The 20,510-nt window shown below is 40.5% G+C and overlaps 2 protein-coding genes across 2 annotated transcripts in view; one reads left to right on the top strand and one right to left on the bottom strand.

Annotated features, from left to right (window-relative positions):
- LOC141510149 (uncharacterized) overlaps positions 1-20,510 on the bottom strand; it is a 207,937-nt gene that overhangs the window by 41,909 nt on the left and 145,518 nt on the right. The window lies entirely within an intron of this gene.
- Positions 6,704-20,510, top strand: part of LOC141510193 (uncharacterized) — a 73,066-nt gene continuing 59,259 nt past the window's right edge. Inside the window, 4 exon segments of the mRNA XM_074220229.1 lie at positions 6,704-6,880; positions 8,046-8,198; positions 17,513-17,639; positions 18,206-18,301. Of these exon segments, the coding sequence (XP_074076330.1) occupies positions 6,878-6,880; positions 8,046-8,198; positions 17,513-17,639; positions 18,206-18,301 (379 nt within the window). The 5' untranslated portion in view covers positions 6,704-6,877.

Here is a 20,510-nt window from a genome sequence, read left to right as displayed (position 1 = left end):
TTAGTTTCTGTAGACGCCATTCTTTTTTGGGGGGAGGAGTTTTCTTCATTAACCTTTTACAACTCCTTTTTCAATTGGTCAATTCTACTTTTGAGAGAGCTTTCCATTTGACCAATTGAGGTTTTGAGAGAATTAATTTCTTTTTTGCATTTGTCCATTTGAAGATCTGAGAGATTTATTCTCATTTTGTATTTGGCCAATTGTACTTTCTAAGGTTTTGTTTTCTTGTTGCAAGGTATTAATTCTCTCTCCCAAATTTTTAAGGTCCTTCCTTATTTCTTCAAGGAAGTCCTTCTGTGCTGAAGACTAGATTGTATTCTCCTCAGAGGTTCCAGGTCTCTCTGAGTTAGGGTCTTTCCCTTCCAAGAATTTTTCCATGGATCCACCTTTCCGCTGACCCTTCTTCATTTTGCTAAGACCTGAGTTGGGGAGGGGCTGGTTCACAGGGGCTTGGGATCGCTAAAGGCTTTACTCACTGTGCAGTTCCTCGGGCTGGCCAGTAGGAGGTGCTGGTTGCTTTCTCTGGAGTGTCTGTGACCTTGGTTGAGGCCTTCTACCTTTGCTTGAAGGGAGGGGTTGGAGCTATTGAATTCTTTTGCTTTCAATCAGAGGTGGGCTTTACCCTGGCCTGAGGTCATTCCTCAGCTGGGCTCCTTCTTCTGCTCACACACCTGGGCCTGAGGCAGAAGTAGTTTGCATTTGTTTGTTAGGAAAGAAGTCTGAGTTGTAATGGGACTCAGACCAGAGGAACCCAGAGATGGTGTCTGAAGCCTTCCTGCTCCAGAACTCTCCCCCCAGCCCTGTCCGGGATCTCCCGGAGGACAGCTCCAACATCAGTGCCTCCGCTCCCCCCAGACTCACGCCCCCAGCAGGTCTGGCTCTCAGGCCCTCAGACTCCTGGTTCCAATTCAGCTGTTAATCTGGCTGATCTGGGGCTGATCCTCCCTCTGAGCCCAGACTCACCCGCCCAAATTCGGCCAAAGCTGCTGCTGGAGACAAATCCCGAGATAGATGTTCTTTCTCCTGGCTTTTCTTTCTGGGTTTTGTGGGTTGGATTTCTTTTAAGAGGTTTGTTTCATGTGATAGATGGGGAAGAGATCAGGAGGCTTTAGAACTGTGCCTATCTTCTCTCCACCATCTTGGCCAGAAGTATCCTCTGATAAATCTCAGCCAAAATGAATAGGAAAGAAGTTAAAGAAGCAAGCACAATTTTAGATAAACTTGATATGATAGCCCTCTGGAGAGAACTGGATGAAAATACGAAGGAATACAGCTTTTCTCAACTGCACATGGTAACTTTACAAAGATTGATGATGTATTAGTACATAAAATATTATAGTTAAAAGTTGAAAAGCAAAAATATTAAAAGGATTATCTTCAGAACATAATAACATATAAATAAACTAAGGAAACATAGTTTAAAAAGTAATTGCAGATTAAACAACCTAGTCTTAAAGAATGAGTAGATTAAAGAACAAATCATAGGAACTATCAATAATTTCATTGAAGAGAACCACAATACTGAGAAGACATACAAAAACTTATGAGATACAGCAAAAGCAGTGATTAGATGAAAATTTCTATCTCAAAATGCTTATTACAATAAAATAGAGAAAAGGCATACTAAGAATTGGGTATGTAATTAAAAAGTAAAAAAAATTTAAATCCCCAATTAAATACTAAATTGGAAATTATAAAAATTAAAAGTGAGATTAATAAAAGTGAGAGCAAAAAACTACTTAAATTAGTGTGAGGAATGTAGGACGTTGTTGGTCTTCACAGGGTGGAGGGGGGTGTTGAGAGCCAGGGTCTTTAAGCTGTTTGACACAGTCGTGGCAAGAAGACTCAGGGCAGTCACACTGCTTGATGGAACAACATTTCCTTCTTCAATATATATAGGGATTCCATGTATACCCATATTTATAGGGCTATTATTGATTGCAAAACTTACTCATCCTAATAGTGGAATGACTATAAAGGAAGGATTTCAGAGAAATTCCTTGAATAAAACAGATTGTGAACTCTGTCCAAATTTAACACAACTGCCTCTCCCTGAGACATACAAAAGGCTTCAACATTATGAAATCTTTGGAAGATACAGCACTGGGAGTTCCAGGGAGATGTCAGAATATGGACAGGGAAACCAGATACAAGATGGGTCAGATAGAATTCCAGGGAAATTAACAGTTTTGTCCCACTTTATCATATACAGGAATATATGATAAAGATTGTGAGAGAATAGTTAGTATAGGTAACCAATATGTGAACTCTAACAGCCTTAGTTTATTGGGAAAGAATAAAAAGTCATAGAAACCGTAGCGTCTACCAACAAGGGCTGAAAGGAAAATTAGTTATTGAAGGAGTCAACGGACAGGTGGACAAACATAACTACCCTCACTATAGGTTGTCAAGGGAGCATATCGAAAAACATTACATATGCGGCACAAAAACATAAAAGCATTCCATTAAACAAATTATATCAAAGACTATTATAAGGAAAATTCTGCTTGATCAATAACTTTACTATGCAGCAACAAACTGGGCAACAGGCAGGTTGAGGTCATCACGGTCTGAGCAGGGACAAGAAAATTAACTACATGATTGATAATCACACTTGTAACCACTACATGATCAAACTTGTAACCATATGAACTATATGATTAATGATGAAAATTGTATACTTTTGTAACCAAGGAAATGATTTTAGTTTGCTTGTTTCATATGATTCTGAGACTATAAAAATAAATCCAAGCAGCTGACAGTCAGTCAACCTGCTTCTGCCTTTACCCCCTTGTTGACTCAACTCATTTCGCCGACTCTGTCCCTCCTGTCAGGTTCCAAGGACCCTGTGGAGGCTGGACCCCCGCAGGGGGTGGGAATCACAAAATCAATCACAAAAGTGGGAGAGTTTTCCTAATCCATTCCGAAGATGACAAACCCAAGATTAGAAGAAACTAGTACTTAATTGACCAAGAGTGACCTAGAAATCTTGACCTAATGCAACTGAGTTTGCTCAATTAGGCAATTGAATATTAGCCCATACACCCCCTGTGAGGATTGATGTTCAATTAGCATATCACATGTCATGCGGTTGGGGGGAAATCATATTAGGGACATGTCATGGGATGGGTGGACCTCATGGCTTGTAACTCAAACTCTGAGAACCTATGAAAATCCAGGAGGGAGAGGAAAGAATTTCTGAAGACCATAAATTACCTGATGTTCTAATGCTACCTTGTGCTTCATGCTAGGTCAGGTAACTGTATCCTGCAGAATTTGTGACTAAAATCTCCAATTTTCTCTCACTCTAGCAGGTTTTTCTTTCCTTTATAACAATTAGTAGCTGCGGGGGTCCAGCCTCCGTGGGGTTCTTGGAACCTGACAGGAGGGATAAAGTCAGTGAAATGAGTAGTCAACAAAGGGGTAAAGGCAGGAGCAGGTTGACTGACTGTCGGCTGCTTAGATTTATTTTTATAGTCTCAGAATCATATGAAACAAGCAAACTAAAATCATTTCCTTGGTTACAAAAGTATACAATTTTCATCATTAATCATATAGTTCATATGGTTACAAGTTTGATCATGTAGTGGTTACAAGTACGATTATCAATCATGTAGTTAATTTTCTTGTCCCTGCTCAGTTATTAATTAAACAGAACTTTCCTTATAATAGTCTTTGATATAATTTGTTTAATGGAATGCTTTTACGTTTTTGTGCCGCATATGTAATGTTTTTCGATATGCTCCCTTGACAACCTATAGTGAGGGTAGTTATTTTCCTTTCAGCCCTTGTTGGTAGACACTAGGGTTTCTATGACTTTTTATTCTTTCCCAATAAACTAAGGCTGTTAGAGTTCACATATTGGTCACCTATTGTCGGTACACAGGCTATTCTGACAGCCATGACACAAATCATCTCCAAGTAAACCGCCACCTGGACAGTCTCAGGAGCTGGCTTGCCGCCCTGAGAGATAAGGTGAGCTGGAGTCCTTGGGAGCCAGAGTCCTTGGGAGCTGGACATTCCGCCCCACTGTCCAAGGGCACTAGACACAGCTGTACCTTATCATCTCCTCCCTAACGTACCCTCCTACCCTGTAATGCAAGAAGCTACGTATACACATTGCTTGCACCCCCTAACCATTACCTCATTATTCTTTGTTCTACCCTGGAAGACCTAACAGTATATATGTAATAGCTAAGCAATAATAAAATTGAGCTGGAGGCATAAGGCAGTAGTGGCTTGACTCCTTATTCTCAGCTCCCCTCCTGGAGGGAGGTCACTGCTGTGGGCCCCAAGGAAGCAAGCCACAACAACCTATACTAACTATTCTCTCACCATCTTTATCATATATTCCTGTGTATGATAAGGGGGGGCAAAACTGTTAATTTCCCTGGAATTCTGACCCATCTTGTATCTGGTTGGTTTCATATATATATATTGAAGAAGGAAATGTTGTTCCATCAAGCAGTATGACTGCCTTGAGTCTTCTTGCCGTGACTGTGTCAAACAGCTTAGAGACCCTGGCTCCCAACAAGTAGCTAAAACTAGAAGTTAGTTTTATTTAAAAAAATAAAATAGATAACCAATGGTAAATTTGATCTTTAAAATGGAGAGAAGAAAATGAAACATTGGAATTAAAACAATACCACTAATAAAGATGTAATTAAAGCACTCATAAGTCATTATTTTGCCCAATTATATGCCAATAAATTAAACAAGTTAAGTGAAATGAAGGAATATGTACAAAAATCTCAATTGCCTTTATAAGCAGAAGAAATGGGACATTAAAATCCCACCAGAAAGTATGCATGCCTTGGGGTTGGTTATACTGGTGTGTTTGAATATTTAGTGGTTTGCAAGTTGTCTATTGTTTTCTTTTTCCATTCTTAATCGTTTCAGTGCCCAGCTACATATTTCTAGGTATACTAGATGCTTAATAAATAAATCCTTCCTAACTTGACTCAGTCCTTGAGAATGTGAACTTCTGGGTGTCTGTGATTTTGTCATTTCAGTCATTTCAGACTCTGTGACCCCATTTGGGGTTTTCTATGCAGAAATACTTGGGTGCTTTGCCATTTCCTTCTTCAGTTCATCTCACAGAGAATTGAAGCAAAAAGAGAAATGAAACAGAGCCACACAGCTAAGTCTCTGAGTTGAAATTTGAACTCATCATCACAATGAGTCCTCCTGATTCCAGGCCCAGGGCTCTATCCCCTGGGCCAAGTAGTCACTCCATGAGGGGAGGGAATGCTAATCTTACTTTAAATCCTAGCACTTACCCTCCCCCCCAGATGCTTACTGATTGCTTAATAAATCCTTCTTCACTTAACTTAGAGGCCCCAGTGGAAGGGAATCTGAGGCATTTTCTTATTTCCTGCATTCTCAGGTATGACAAAGTCAACTCTAGTCAAGAAAGGAACACCATTGGGAATCAAGGTTGGGGTCTGTTGAGACGAAGGGAGCTCAAAGGGGTCAAAGGTGAATAAGAATTTCAAATTGTATTTCTGATTTTAAAAAAGGTTGAATACTTTTTAGATGTACTCTACCTTCAAGTCTTAAGTCATCTTTGCGAATAGGTAAGTAGCTCCACGGGTATGTCCCCCCTGTTCATTACAAACTCAGGAAGACAAATGATCAGGACACTAGAAAGAGATAACAGTTCATCAGATAGAATTGTAGAAGGATGATAGTCTTTAATGAGCAATTGGACAGCTTAATAATGCATCACCTACAGGGACAGGCCTCTGAGGAGGTAAATGATTCCTCCCTTCCTTTGTTTTGATAAATGCTCCCTTCTCTTTTGGTTCAAGGAGGGCTTCCACCTATAGATTTCAGGGTAAATCTTAGAAAGTAAATGTCATGTTTAACTTCTCTTTCTGTGATTTTTTAAAGCTCTAATATTTTAAGCTTTACAAAGCTGTATCACTTTGGTAATATATGTCATATCAGGTATGATTTTAGTCCTTTCCTAATCAGACAATCCACCAGACAAAAGTCACTTCTCCATTGAAGAATGTTTTCCCCAAAATTCCAGGAGGAGAAAGGGAAAGCCTAATAGTGACTGAAGCTACAGATTTAAATCTGAACCAACATGACCAAATGCCCTCCATTTCTGCATGATGTTACATAGAAAAATCGCTGCATGCATCTATTCATTTGACACTGGCCATGGCCCTGAGACTGGACGAGTCACCCGCCTCCAGGTGAGTTCTCCTTCTTCCCACCCCTGCCCAATGGGGGGAGCTGATCAAGGGGCACAGATGCCAACCAGCAAAGGGGAGAGCACTCGGACTTTGACAAAAACTCACTTCGGAGTACCTCAGACCCCTCTAATCTGCATTTCCAGCGCCCAAGCCTCGCCACCCCCCCCTATTTCCCCGAGGACCCCTTGGGCGACTTTCAGAGTCTGCCCCCCCACCCCATTTTGTCTGGCCAGCTTTCTGCTCAGGAGGGGGAGGGGCGAGGAAGGAGCCGCCCACCGGGATGACCAGCTAGTGGGGGGAGGCAAGTGGATGGCATTCCAGGCCGGGGGCGGAGTCTCGGGCGGAAGAGACTCCATGCCAGTGGCCAGGGCACTGCCCACGAAGTGGGGGGCTTGGGGCAGAGAGGGAGGTGGCGTCCTGAGGTCCTGGTCCACATTGCGATTGAAGGAAACGGTCCCCCAGGGGCCTGACGGGGGGGGGGGGGGGGGGGGGCTGGAAGACCCTCCCAGTGTGGGCCGGCTCCAAGCGGGAACTCTGGGAGCTGAGCTCGCTCCTCCTTCTTTTGTAGCTGAACTCTCCCTTCTGAAGCCTAGTCTGGGGGTGCAGGTCCCGAGGGGGGACTGAGCTGGGCCCCCGCCCCGGCTGCCTGGACCCTTGGGCTCCTCCTCCGACTCATGGTGAGTGGCCTGAGGCCCCCCCTCGATCCTAGACCAGCCCCCTCCCCTGCCCTGCCCAGACCCCCAGGCACTTCTCCCACATCTGGGTGCTCCCTCCCCAGATTTACTGGAGGTTCCCACTTTCCTAAACTTCAGCCTTTGCCCACAGGGACCCCGGCGTCCTGCTTTCAACCTTCCCATCAAGACCCATGTGTCCGGGCTCCCTGCCACCAGCTCCGGCTTTCAGACCCGGCCCCTGGGAGGGGCCGCACCTTCCTGACCCCTAGCACCCCTCCTTGGATGGGGAACCAAAGCTCCTGCCTGGCCCCCTTGATCTGACTCCTCCCCCGCCCAGGCTCCAGTCTCCCTTTCGGGGTTCCAAGCCTCAGCTCTCCCAGGGCGTCCCCAGAGTCTCCCCAGGTTCCTAGGTACTTCAGGACCCGGTCCTACTTCCCATTCTCATTGTCTGCCTGCTGTCCCTGTCCAGGGTCCCTGGCCTCCCTCCAGGAGCTGGATGGGCCTGTCTTGGCTTCCGCCCCTCCCTCTGGTCCTCCCTCCCTTTTTTCAGAGCCCTCAGGACTGAATCCCAGGCCAGCTAGGGGTTTGTCTCTGGCTTCCCGGGTCATTCCTGGAGGCTCCCTCCCAGAGTCCTCCACACCCTCCCCCTGCCCTGGCTTCCCTCCCTTCTAGATGCAGCTGGTATCTAAAGATTAGGGGTGTGTGGGGAGGGGGTGATGCAGGGAGGGAGGGCAGAGGCCCAGTGGGAGGGGGAACTCTGACCCAATCTAAGATCCCAAAGCCCCTTCTTCCTCTTGGGTCTCTGTAGGACAGGAGTGAGGAGCCTTTTTCCTGTCTAGAACAATTGGGATATTTATAACACCATTCCTAGGCTATATTTGGTAAAACATTTCATTAATTCATCCCTAAAAGGCTCCTAGATTTATTGAATTTCCAGCACTGTGTGCAGTTGCCATGGCAGCTCTAGACCAAATGATTTCCAGGGTCCTATATGCCCCTCCCATGCTGAAGGAAGATAGGGAGAGGACCAGGTGGGTGTGTGGGGGGGGGGGGGGTCTTCCTGTTCAGACTGTCTTCATTTCCAAGTCTGACCCTCTCTCTCTGTAGTGCAAATTCTCTGCCCTGAGAACAGGACCTGGGTCTATCTAACCCTCTTAAATCCCCAAAGGCCAGCCTCCTACCCTGGAAGAGAAGAGAGACTCCTCTCCCGTCCTGGAATTCTCCCTCCCCAGCTCAGTCTGCAGAGGACCAAGGCCTGACCCTAGAAGGGAACCTGGAATCAGAGACAATGGTCGCTGGAAGCCACACATCCCTACGCCAGGTGAGCGCAGTCTATCTACAGACTTGACCAACATCACCAGTCAAGTCATTTCCAAAGACAAAGAGGATGGTCTAGGAATGCCTCACTTATGGAACATCCCTTTATAAAAATAGGCATGAGATGGAATGCAGATGGGTCAACACTGCCCTGCTATCTGCTCCTGTATTTCAAAGTGATTCAGTGGTACCCTGTTATCTCAGTTATCCCTCTCCTCCCAAATTGCTGCCCTCCCCTGTTTGTTTTTAAAGTTCTCTCTCATTCCATCTAACTCACAAGAATAACCACCTCACTCCTTAGTCTCTATCCCATAGGGAGCATTCCTTTGCTCCCTTTGTGCCTGTCTAGCACCCCCTAGCCATACATACAACTGAGTGAATATATTATTCTCTGTAAGCCAATTTTGATGAGAAGAAAGTCTAAGCTTTGCCTACCACTCTTCCATCTAACCCTCCATTATAATAGGTTTTTCCATGTCTTTTTTATGTGGAATGATTTATTCCATTCAGTCTCCCCCCTCCTTTTTTCCAGGACAATTTTCTTTCTTATCCCTTTATTTTGTATTGTGGTGGTTTTTTCTGGGGGGCGGGGAAGGATAAGGGGCAATTATCCCACGAAAGTTATTTTATAATCATGCCTTTTGTTTATATATACTCCTAATTGTTAATAAATAATATTATTATTTATTAGTATTAAAATTAAGATTTACAAATATTATATTGCTATATAGAAATATAAAAAATTTACCTTTACTGAATTTTGTATGTTTTCTCTTGTTTCTTTTTTATTTCCCCTAAGTCTTGTATTTGGAGTTCCAATTTTTCTTCCACTTCAGTCTTTTAATTAGGAATGCTTGAAAGACATCTTTTTTTTAAAAATGTCCATTTTTTTTCCCCCTAAAATATTATATTCACTTTTGCTGGGCAGGTAGTTCTTTGATGTAATCCTAAATTCTCTTGTTCATTAATGTGGAAGCTACCAGAACAGTAATGCTGACTGGAGCTTCATGATATTTGGATTTTCTTTTTGTCTGTTTGTAGTATTTTCTCCTTAATCTTTGAGCAGTGGAATTTGACTATGATGATCCTGGGAGTTTTCATTTTGGAATCTCTTTCAAAAGGTGACCAGTGGATTCGTTCAGCTTCAGTTTTGCCTTTTGGTTCTAATAAAAGGGCTGTTTTCTTTGATTTCTTAAAAACGTTGTCTAACTTTTTTTCTTCATAATTTTCATATGGTCCTGTAATTCTTACCTTATGGCTCCTGAATCAGTTTTCTAGGTCAGTTGTTTTTCCAATGAGAAATTTCACATTTTCTTTTTTAAATTTTTTTTAAAATTTTATCATATCTTGATGTCTTAGTTTGAACTTGCTCAATTCTAAATTTTAAGGCAATGAATTGCTTTAGTAAACTTTTATACTTTTCTATTTTTCCCACTTCTATTTTTTAGGGAACCATTGTCATTGGTAAATTTTTATATCTCCCACCCCATCTCCCTGCTTTGACTTTTTTTCATGATTTCTTGCATTATTTTCATTCCCCCCCCAATTTTTCTTCCACTTTTCTGATTTGCCTTATAAAAGGGTTTTTTTATATTGTTTTCCAGCTTTCTACTTTTTTTTTTTTTAGGTTTTTGCAAGGCGATAGGGTTAAGTGGCTTGCCCAAGGCCACACAGGTAATTATTAAGTGTCTGAGGTCAGATTTGAGCTCAGGTGCTCCTGACTCCAGGGCTCTATCCACTATGTCACCTAACCATCCCCTAAAATGCTTTTTAAGCTCTTCTAGGAATTCTTTTTGAACCTGACACTAAATTACATTTTTTTCAGTGAGGTTTCACTTGTAGCCACCTGACACCACTATCCTCTTCTAAGTTGCTGCCTTCTTCTTGCTATCACCAAAATAATTTTCTATAGTTGATTTCTTTGATTTTTGCTCATTTTTTTTCTACCTTTTGGTAACTTGGTATTTTTATGTACTACCACATGCTCTTTGTGTTGGGGCTCCTGGTCTTGTTGGTTTTCACTGAGCTTCAGGATTTAGTTGCTTGTTTTCACTGTAACACAGAGCTTCCCTTCCTGCTTATACTGGGTTAGGGGACCTTCTTGTTGGCCTCCCATCTAATTTCTAATATCTTTTGTGTTTATTTTAAATTTCCTTGTTTTTCTAATATTTAAAGTGTATGTTCAGTTTATTAATCTTATCATTTTTATATTTTTTAATGTATGATAAAGAACTGCTTTAGCTAAATCCATGAAATTTCAGTATGCTGTTTCATCATTTTTTTCTTATAGAAAGTTATCATTTAAGGGTGGCTAGGTGGCGTAGTGGATAAAGCACCGGCCCTGGAGTCAGGAGTACCTGGGTTCAAATCCGGACTCAGACACTTAATAATTACCTAGCTGTGTGACCTTGGTCAAGTTCCTTAACCCCATTTGCCTTGCAAAAACCTAAATAAGAAAAGAAAAGAAAGTTATCATTTAAAAAAAATTTTTAAACTTAAAAAAGAAAGTTATTATTTTGAGGATTTGTTCTTTGACACAGTCATTGTTCAATATTTATTGTTTTGGGCTTGTTTCTTTTGTTTGTGACCCCTAAACCAATTTCCATTCTTATTTCATTATGGAATGAAAGGATGTGTTGATTATTTCTGCCTTTCAAAATTTGTTTCATGTGTTTCTGTGATGTAGTGGTTCAGTTCTGTAGATGTTTTATGGGGTGCAAAGAAATATGCATATTCCTTGGTTATCCCTTTGAGAAGATGCTGTAAGTCTATTAACTTTAGTTTTTCAGAAATTCTGCATTTCTTCCTCCTTTCTCCTCTCAGTTCCTTGTATACCTTCCCTTTCCTTTCTCTCCCTTCAATTAGTACTATTCCTTAATTGTTTTATTTTCTTTTTAATTTATTTAATTTTGAATTTTACAGTTTTCCCCCAATCTCACTTCCCTTCCCTTACCCCACCACAGAAGGCAGTCTGATACCCTTTACATTGTTTCCAGCGCATACATTTATCCAAATTGAATGTATTGAGAGAGAAATCATATCCTTAAAGAAAACATAAAGTATAAGAGAAAGCAAAATTACAGAATAAAATAACTTTTTTTTAAATTAAAGGTAATAGTCTTGGGGTTTTTTTCAAACTCCACAATTCTTTCTCTGGATACAGATGGTATTCTCCATTGCAGATAGCCCAAAACTGTCCCTGATTGTTGCGCTGATGGAATGAGCAAGTCCATCAAGGTTGATCATCACCCCTATGTTGCTATTAGGGTGTTCAAGGTTCTTCTGGTTCTGCTCATCTCTCTCAGCATCAGTTCGTGCAAGTCTTTCCAAGCTTCTCTGAATTCCCATCCCTCCTGGTTTCTAACAGAACAATAGTGTTCCATGACATACATATACCACAGTTTGTTAAGCCATCCCCCCAACTGATGGACATTCACTCAGTTTCCAATTCCTTGCCACCACAAACAGGGCTGCTATGAATATATTTGTACAAGTGATGTTTTTATCCTTCTTCATGATCTCTTCAGAGTATAGACCCACTAGTGGTATTGCTGGGTCAAAGGGGATGCACATTTTTGTTGCCCTTTGGACATAATTCCAAATTGCTCTCTAGAAAGGTTGGATGAGTTCACAGCTCCACCAACAATGTTTTACTGTTCTAGATTTCCCACATCTCTTCCTTTCTGGTCATATTGGCCAGTCTGTGAGGTGGAACCTCAGAGATGCTTTAATTTGCATTTCTCTAATCAGTAAAGATTTTGAGCAATATTTCATATGACTATGGATCACTCTGATTTCCTTATCTGTAAATTGCCTCTGCATATCCTTTGACCATTTGTCAATTGGAGAATGGCTTGATTTTTTAATGAATTGGACTCGGTTTGCTATATGTTTTAAAAAATGAGTCCTTTGTCAGAAATAGTTGTAAAAATTGTTTCCCAATTTACTACATTTCTTTCGATCTTGGTTACAGTGGTTTTGTTTGTGCAAAAGCTTTTTAATTTAATGTAATCAAAATTATCTAGTTTGTTTTTAATGATGTTCTCCATCTCTTCCTTGGTCATAAACTGCTTCCCTTTCCACAGATCTGACAAGTAAACTATTCCTTCATATCCTGGTTTGTTTATAATATTGTCTTTTATGTCTAAATCCTGCACCCATTTTGATCTTCTCTTAGTATAGGATCTGAGATGTTGGCCTAATCCAAGTTTCTGCCATACTCTTCCAATTTTCCCAAGAGTGTTTATCGAAGAGAGAGTTTTTATCCCAATAGCTGGACTCTGGGTTTATCAAACAGCAGATTACTATAATCGTTTCCTGCTAATGCACCTAGTCTATTCCACTGGTCCACCACTCTATTTCTTAGCCAATACCAGACAGTTTTGATGACTGATGCTTTATAATATAATTTTAGATCTGGTAGAGCTAAGCCACCTTCTTTTGCACTTTTTTCTCATTGAATCCCTGGAAATTCTTGACTTTTTATTCCTCTATATGACTTTACTTCTTTTGGGGTTATTTTTTTTTGGGGGGGGTTGTTGTTTTTAGATTTTTGCAAGGCAAATGGGGTTAAGTGGCTTGCCCAAGGCCACACAGCTAGGTAATTATAAGTGTCTGAGACCAAATTTGAACCCAGGTACTCCTGACTCCAGGGCCAGTGCTTTATCCACTCTGCCACCTAGCGACTTCTTTTGTTTTAGAAAAGATTTTAACTATTTTGGGTTTTACAATTTTTCCCCTAATCTTACTTCCCTCTCCCCACCCCCCACAGAAGGCAATTTGTCCATCTTTACGTTGTTTCCATATATACATTGATCCAAATTGAATGTGATGAGAGAGAAATCATATCCTTAAAGAAGAAACATAAAGTATAAGAGATAACAAGATCAGACAATAAGATATCAGATTTTTCCCAAATTAAAGTTAATAGTCCTTGGTCTCTGTTCAAACTCCCCAATTCTTTCTCTGGATACAGATAGTATTCTCCTTTGCAGACAGCCCCAAATTGTCCCTGATTGTTGAACTGATGGAATGAGTGAGTCCATCAAGGTTGATTATCACCCCCATGTTGCTGTTAGGGTGGACAGTGTTTTTCTGGTTCTGCTCATCTTGCTCAGGACCAGTTCATGCAATTTGCTCCAGGCTTCCCTGAATTCTCATCCCTCCTGGTTTCTAATAGAACAATAGTGTTCCACAACATACATATACCACAGTTTGCTAAGCCATTCCCCAATTGAAGGACATTTACTTGATTTCCATTTCTTTGCCACCACAAACAGGACTGCTCTGAATATTTTTGTACAAGTGATATTTTTATCCTTTTCATCATCTCTTCAGGGTATAGACCCAGTAGTGGTATTGCTGGATCAAAGGGTTATATGAATTTACTTAAATTTTTTTCCAAATCATTAAAGTAATTCCTTTGAAATCTAAATAAGTAGTTTAATTTAAGTAGAATTGTTGTTTTTATATTAGCTCAGCCTATCCATGAGCAGTTGATATTTGCCCAGTTATTTAAATCTGATTTTATTCATGTAAGAATTGTTTTGTAGTTGTTTTCATAGAGTTTCTGAGTCTGCCTTGACAGGTAGTCTCCCAGGTGTTTTATATTGTCTGAAGTTACTTTGGGATTTCTCTTTCTAGCTCTTTCTACTGCATCTTGCTAGTCATATATAGAAATGTGTAGGATTTATGAGGGTTTATTTTATATCCTGTGACTTTGTTAAAGTTGCTAATTGTTTCTAGTAGTTTTTTAGATGATCTTTTTTTTTAGGCTTCTCTAGGTCCTTAATTTTTTTTTTAATTTCATCCATTTGGGAGCCTTTTTCAACAAAGATTTCTCTCACTTTCTTCCTTATCCATCTTCCCTTTTTGTTTTACCTAGGTCCTCCTTTTTTGACACTTAGCCCCTCTAATCATCTGGTCTTTCTCTTTTCTCTGAGGACTTCTTGTAGTCAAAGTCTCAAGGCCTCCATTCTAAGGTCTACCCTCCAGATACTTTATTACTGGTGTCAGAGAGCACAGTGCTCCATGATAGGGAACATCCCCTCCTGTTCTAGATCCTCCCTTTCTACAGGAAAATGAAATGATGTAACTTAGGTCACCCAGTTCCTTAGAACTAGGACTGCTACACACACATCTGTATGCATGTTCACATACACACATGCCCCCAAGTATATACAAATTTATATGAATTAAAACTCATATAAATAGAAAGAATACTAGATAAATGCGGTTGTCTTCACTTTTTTCTTACTGTCTTCTTCCTCCCTAGGAAATTCCAAAGGCTTCTCCTTGGCTCTTTCAGGAACAAATATAGACTCCCCTGCTTGACTTGCAAAGCTCTTCCATCTTATCTTTCTAACCTTCTTTCTTTATTTTTTTTTTGCAAGGCAAATGGGGTTAAGTGGCTTGCCCAAGGCCACACAGCTCGGTAATTATTAAGTGTCTGAGACCAGATTTGAACCCAGGTACTCCTGACTCCAAGGCTGGAGCTTTATCCACTATGCCACCTAGCTACCCCTCTAACCTTTTTTAGCTTGACTCCTCTACCTGGACTTTAGAATCCAGGGCTATGACTTGGCCCTCCCTACCTGAAATGGTCTCTCTTCTCTCTGCCTCCAGACATCTCTGGTTTTACCCTTTAAGACAGGCTTCAGTGCCACTTTCTTCTGTTTTCCTCACCTCTGTCCTTCTCCAGCTCTCCTGAGTAGAATTCCATGTAGAATTATAGAATTCTGTGGCCTCATAGGGTTCCAGAGGTTAGGCACATGGAACCATATGATCAATTGGAAATTTGGTAATGAGTCATAGAAGTGATCTTTGTTTGAGACCAGGTAAAAGATTGTGATCGAACATTTGAACAATAAACTAGGCTTCCTTGTTGGATGTCCTAGAGGAATAAAGATACTAGATACATCTCCATTATGTTCATATGATTTAATAGAATTTACTTTTAATGAACTGGCCTCTAATCTGGGCAAAACATAACAAGCCAGAGACAGTGTCAGTAATCAAGTAGTGGTTTAATTCCTTACTTTCTTTGCAATGAACAGATTTGCAAATCAGAATTGCTCCAACTTGTTGCACTTAAGGCAGAGAATGTATTCATGAATCATAATGGGAAGAGAGGAGGAATGTGGATCCCTGGCAATCATTTAGGGTTTTGAGGGTTTTCTCAGAACAAACTCCCTAGTGAAGCACAATACAGAAGTCCTTACTGTGTGTGGAAAGAGTTAAGTTGATTGTTTGGTCTTGGGTGGGGAGGGTCTTTATTATTTTGCTTGGGTACAGAACAGATTATACAGATTCCTGATTTACTTCTCTTGACACCAGCAACTTCTGGTCAAGGAAAGAACACAGGCTCATCAGGGTTAACAAATTGCTCCAGATTGTTTTGCTTTCTCTGATTACCAAGTCAAAATTTCTGGGAAAAGGATCTCTAGAAATGAAATGCTTAGAAAATTATTGTACACATCCTATTGATTAATTTGAAAATCACAATTCTCTTGACACATGTATCCCACAAAGTGAGCTAATTCCTTGAGGCAAGAGTAGAACAGTGATTAACAGGAAAGCAGAATTTTTGTACTTGACCTTTTACAGACTAACTAAATTTTGAACCAAATTCAGATTCAGAGAATCATGACCTGGGTAGATACAGGACAGAAGCAGTTAATTGTAAAAAGGGTAAGTAAATCAATGACATAGGATCAATTCAATTTTCTTATAGGATAGGTCATTCTGGGCTAAAATGCCCTCTTCCATTCCCTCTTCATTTCTAAAGGGATGAGGACAGTTTTTCATTATTCCAATATCCTTTAAAATATATTTGAAAGCCTTTCTCTGGGCAACTGGTAGGAATTTTTTGTTCCTGAATTTAATTATTAAATTTAGCCATTATCCTTCCAGGAATTTGTGGTCTTGGGGTTTTTTTTCCCCTGAAGGTGATCTGTGAATTCTTTCAATTGTAAATTCATTTTCTAGGAGCAGAATTTCTGTTCAATTCCTTCCTGATTATTATTTATTAGCATGATTTACCATGATTATTAGTATGCTTTATCATTGCTTTAAATTAGTCTTGGATCATTATATTCCTGAGAATAGTTGTGCCATTCACAGTTCTTTATTACTCTTACTGTATATATTCTCCTAGTTCTGTTCACTCTACTTTGCATCAGTTTATGTTCATCTTTCTAGGTTTTCCATCAGATTTTTTTAAAGAAGAAATCAGAGTATGTGTAGCAAAATGGTACTTTTATGCATAGGATAGAGAATGGTTCCCAAACATCAGAATCCAATAATGTCAATCATATTCTGGTGACAGAAATGAGAGAAAATTAAATGATCATCATGTTCTAAGCACTTTGGTAAGGCACATGTTAGAAATATAGTCGGAGGAAAATGTAGATGACTCCTCCCAAGTATGAGGGCATTTTGGATCTCTCTAACCTCTCCTGGATATGGCCCATCAGTAGACCTCTTAAATCATTCCCTTGACTCTTGTTCTCCCAAGGTTCTAGAGTCCCACTAGTATGTTTCTTCTCACAAAGAAATTTTTTTCTGATAAACTAGTTCAAACAAAACCATAAGTGATTAGATATTGCTTTTTTCAATTAATGAAGCAACCCTTCCTTCTCCATCAGAGACATTCTTGTTTCTTTGTAATGAAATATTATAATTAAGGAGTCTATGCCACAGACAAATGAAAGCGATCATATTGTGGCAATGATGCATTTTTCCCAGAGTGACCTCAAGGCCTCTATGAAACAACAATAACTTTATTTCACTTGCCTGGGAACTACGTCATATCACTCAGCACAATCCAGATTCTTATTAAAAATCTTTACAATCCTCTTCATGTTTTCATCCAGAGAATACCTCCTTTCAGCCATTCAGGAAACAAATTAGATTTTTTCCTTAACTTTGTTCTCTTTTAAGTATTCACATAAAACTTCTCTCCCCCACCTCCAGAATACTCCGTGCTTGTCAGCTTCTCACAAACTCTTCACAGAACTTATTTTAGAATCTATAACTTAAATCAGGTCTGATAAGGAAGAAATTTCACATCTTCTTCCTTTATAGAATACAGACTTTCCCCCTAATTCCACATGGAGACATTTCTCAGCTTTTTTCCAACTTATCTTTAGGCTTTTCATGACCATGGTTTCAGTTGTTGACTCCAACACTCATTCAGGATGTGGCCTTGGGCAAATCCCTTTTCTGTGTTTCAGTTTCTCCCTGTAAACTGATGATGGTAGACTAGGAGAATCCTGAAGTGCCCTTCAACTCTAAATCCTTTGACTTTTCATAATTTAGGAGTTGGTGACATTCAAGGATGTAATTGTGGACTTCTCTTGGGAGGAATGGAGTCTCTTGGACCACCCTCAAAAGGAGTTGTACAGAGAGGTCATGCTGGAGAATGCCCAGAACCTGCTCTCCTTGGGTAAGGAAACTCTCCCTAGTAAATCTGTTCCCTAGAGTGCAGGGTTGGAGCACTTTATCAATTTTTGAGAAGAAAACTGATGATCCTATTGTTGATGATCCAGTTGTCCTATCAAAGATCCTTGTATCTTTGTAAGGGTGTGAGAGTTGTTAAACAGGCAGAATCACAGGACTTTGGACAGATTGAATATGGGGATAGGGAGTGTGAATGTGGAAGTCAAGAAATGTATGACACTTCATTTCTGAACCTGGACTATTGATGGGATGGCTCATATTGCTGCTTTTAAAGATCTAGGAACCTAAAAAAAAAAAAAAACTAAAGATCTAGGAACCTTCAGGTCAAAAATCAAATCAGTGTGGAAGCCTCACAGATGCAGAATTATTTTCAGAGGCTATTTAGTCTGACTTCTATTTACTTGCATTATAAGCACTGATGGGGAGTTATGCTTGAACATAGTGGAATGATTCTCAAAATGCAGCAACGCTGGACCCACAGCCTTTTTCCCCAAGAGAATTAAGTTACAATTTTCTATCCAAGCTCTTCCCTAACTGATTTCTTATATCCAGGATTTCCAGTACCCAGAGAAGATGTAATCTCTTATTTTGAACCAAGGGAAACACCACAGATCCTGGGAGAAGAACACCTGAGGAACCGTTGCCTAGGTGAGTAAAGTAAAAGCAGATAGATGAGAGCTGTAATTACAAGAGGATTCCATGTGTGGTGGTGAAACAAGTGCTAGGTGTGTGTGGGGGGGGCGGGGTAAGAAAAAACTGCCTGGAATTCTTTTTCATCTTTATTAGCATTATGAGTCCCTGAACCAATGAGCAGCCTTGGTTTTCCCATTTGTAAAATGAGGGAGTTATACTCTATGGGATTTTCAGCTCCTTTCCAGTGATCAATCTTTGATCCTGTAAGAAGTCACTGTTTGAAATTTGGGGGCATGGAACTTTCCTGAAAGTGTAAAAGGGCTCAGAAATCAACATGAGCCCTTTCTTAGACTTTCTTCAAGTCAACCAACAGGTCTTCCCCTACTCTGATGGAATGTCTAGGAATACAGGCAACAAGCCAACAGCTATGTAGAAATCCACTATGAACAGGATAAAAACTGGTCAAGAGAGGGAAGGCCCTAAAGTTAAAGAGGACTGGAAAGGGCTGATTGTGGATGGTGGGCCCTCTTTGGAGCTTCAGGGAAGCCAGGGCAAGCATTCTAGGCAACAGGGATAGGGAGGAAAATACCTCAAAATCAGGAAGTGAAGTGTCCTATTCCCAGAACTGAAAGGAGTTCCCTACCATTGTTTTATAGTATACATGGAGGGATGAGGGAAGAATCAGGTGAAAGAAACCAGGATGAGCAGGAGAGGGATTGATGATAAAATGCTCTAACTTGTACTAGAGAGGATTGTGTATTTGTTGTTGAGTAGGTGGTGGCATGGTCTGGTAAGAGCTTTAGGTAAATTTGACAAATGGGTAGAGAAATGACTGGATTAGGAGGTGACGAGGCAGTTGGGCCTGCCAGTAGACTATTAAATAACTCAGCTGTGAGGTGATGGGACCCAAATAATGAATGAAAGTGACAATATTGGGACCCAAGGAGGTGGTTGTGAGAGTTGCTACAGTCAGGATCACAGGACTTTGGACAGATTGAATATGGGGATAGGGAGTGCGAATGTGGAAGTCAAGGAATGCATGACACTTCAGTCAAGGAATTTATGACACTTCATTTCTGAGCCTGGACTATTGGTGGGATGCCTCACATAGCATTTTTAAAAAGGGAGTGAAGGAAGCTACCATACTTGAAAGTCATCCAAGACTAAGCTTTATATAAATCATCAGCCCAAGGGCCTTTTCTGAACTCTTTGTGTCATATTCTTAGAGAATCATTGGCCACTTTCATGTCAGTGACTAACAACTTGGTTTAGGGAGGTAGAGGTTCCCAGATTTTCCAAAAAGGAGACTCTTCAGGAGCCTAGATGGAAACCTCTCTGATCTTCAGTGCTGGCTCTGGTCAGATTCTATCTAGTTAGAACGTGATAAAAAAGAGACAGAAATATGACTGAGGCCAGAACATGCACTGAGAACAGAATGCAAAGACTGAGCTAGAGACTGGGGCCTGTTGTCAGCCCTGGGCCCAGGCAGTCCATCAATCAATAAACAATGATTTAGCACTTTCTCTGTTCTAATCGATGTAATGACCTTGACCATACAAAGGAAGGTTAAAAACCAGATCCTGCTGTCACTGAGCTCACAGTCTACCATAAAACCTTGAAAAGATTGTGTTTTAGAATGTAAATACATTTCCTTTCACAGGGAAATAAGGAGTAAATATAATAATGGTTTAAGAAGGTAAGCAGAATTGGGGAAGAGTAGAAATCAAAATAATAATGATAATGACAGCAGCAGAAATATTTTGTGCTTGTTCAGTCATTTTCTCCCTCTTTGTGACATCTTGGCAAAGATACTGAAGAGATTTGCCATTTCCTTCTCCAGCTCATTTTACAGATAAGTTAACTGAAAGGGTTAATGACTCACCCAGGTCACAGAGTAAGTATGTGAGGCCAAATCTGAACTCAGGAACATTGTCATCCTGACTTCAAGCCTGGTGTTCTATTCCGTGCCCCAGCTAGCTAACATTTATATAGCAGCTACTGTGGGCCATGCCATTTATGAATATTATCTCCCTGGATCCTCATAATAACCACAGGAGTTAGGTGCTATTGTTATGCCCATTTTACTGGTAAAAACTGAGGCAAATAGAGGTTGGGTTTTTTTTTAAGTTCTTGCAAGGAAATGGGGTTAAGTGGCTTGCCCAAGGCCACACAGCTAGGTAATTATTAAGTGTCTGAGGCCAGATTTGAACTCAGATACTCCTGA

This window comes from Macrotis lagotis, chromosome 1 (genome assembly GCF_037893015.1).
Source record: "Macrotis lagotis isolate mMagLag1 chromosome 1, bilby.v1.9.chrom.fasta, whole genome shotgun sequence".
Classification (NCBI taxonomy): Eukaryota; Metazoa; Chordata; class Mammalia; order Peramelemorphia; family Peramelidae; genus Macrotis; species Macrotis lagotis.
This window is presented reverse-complemented; position numbering and strand designations above follow the sequence as displayed.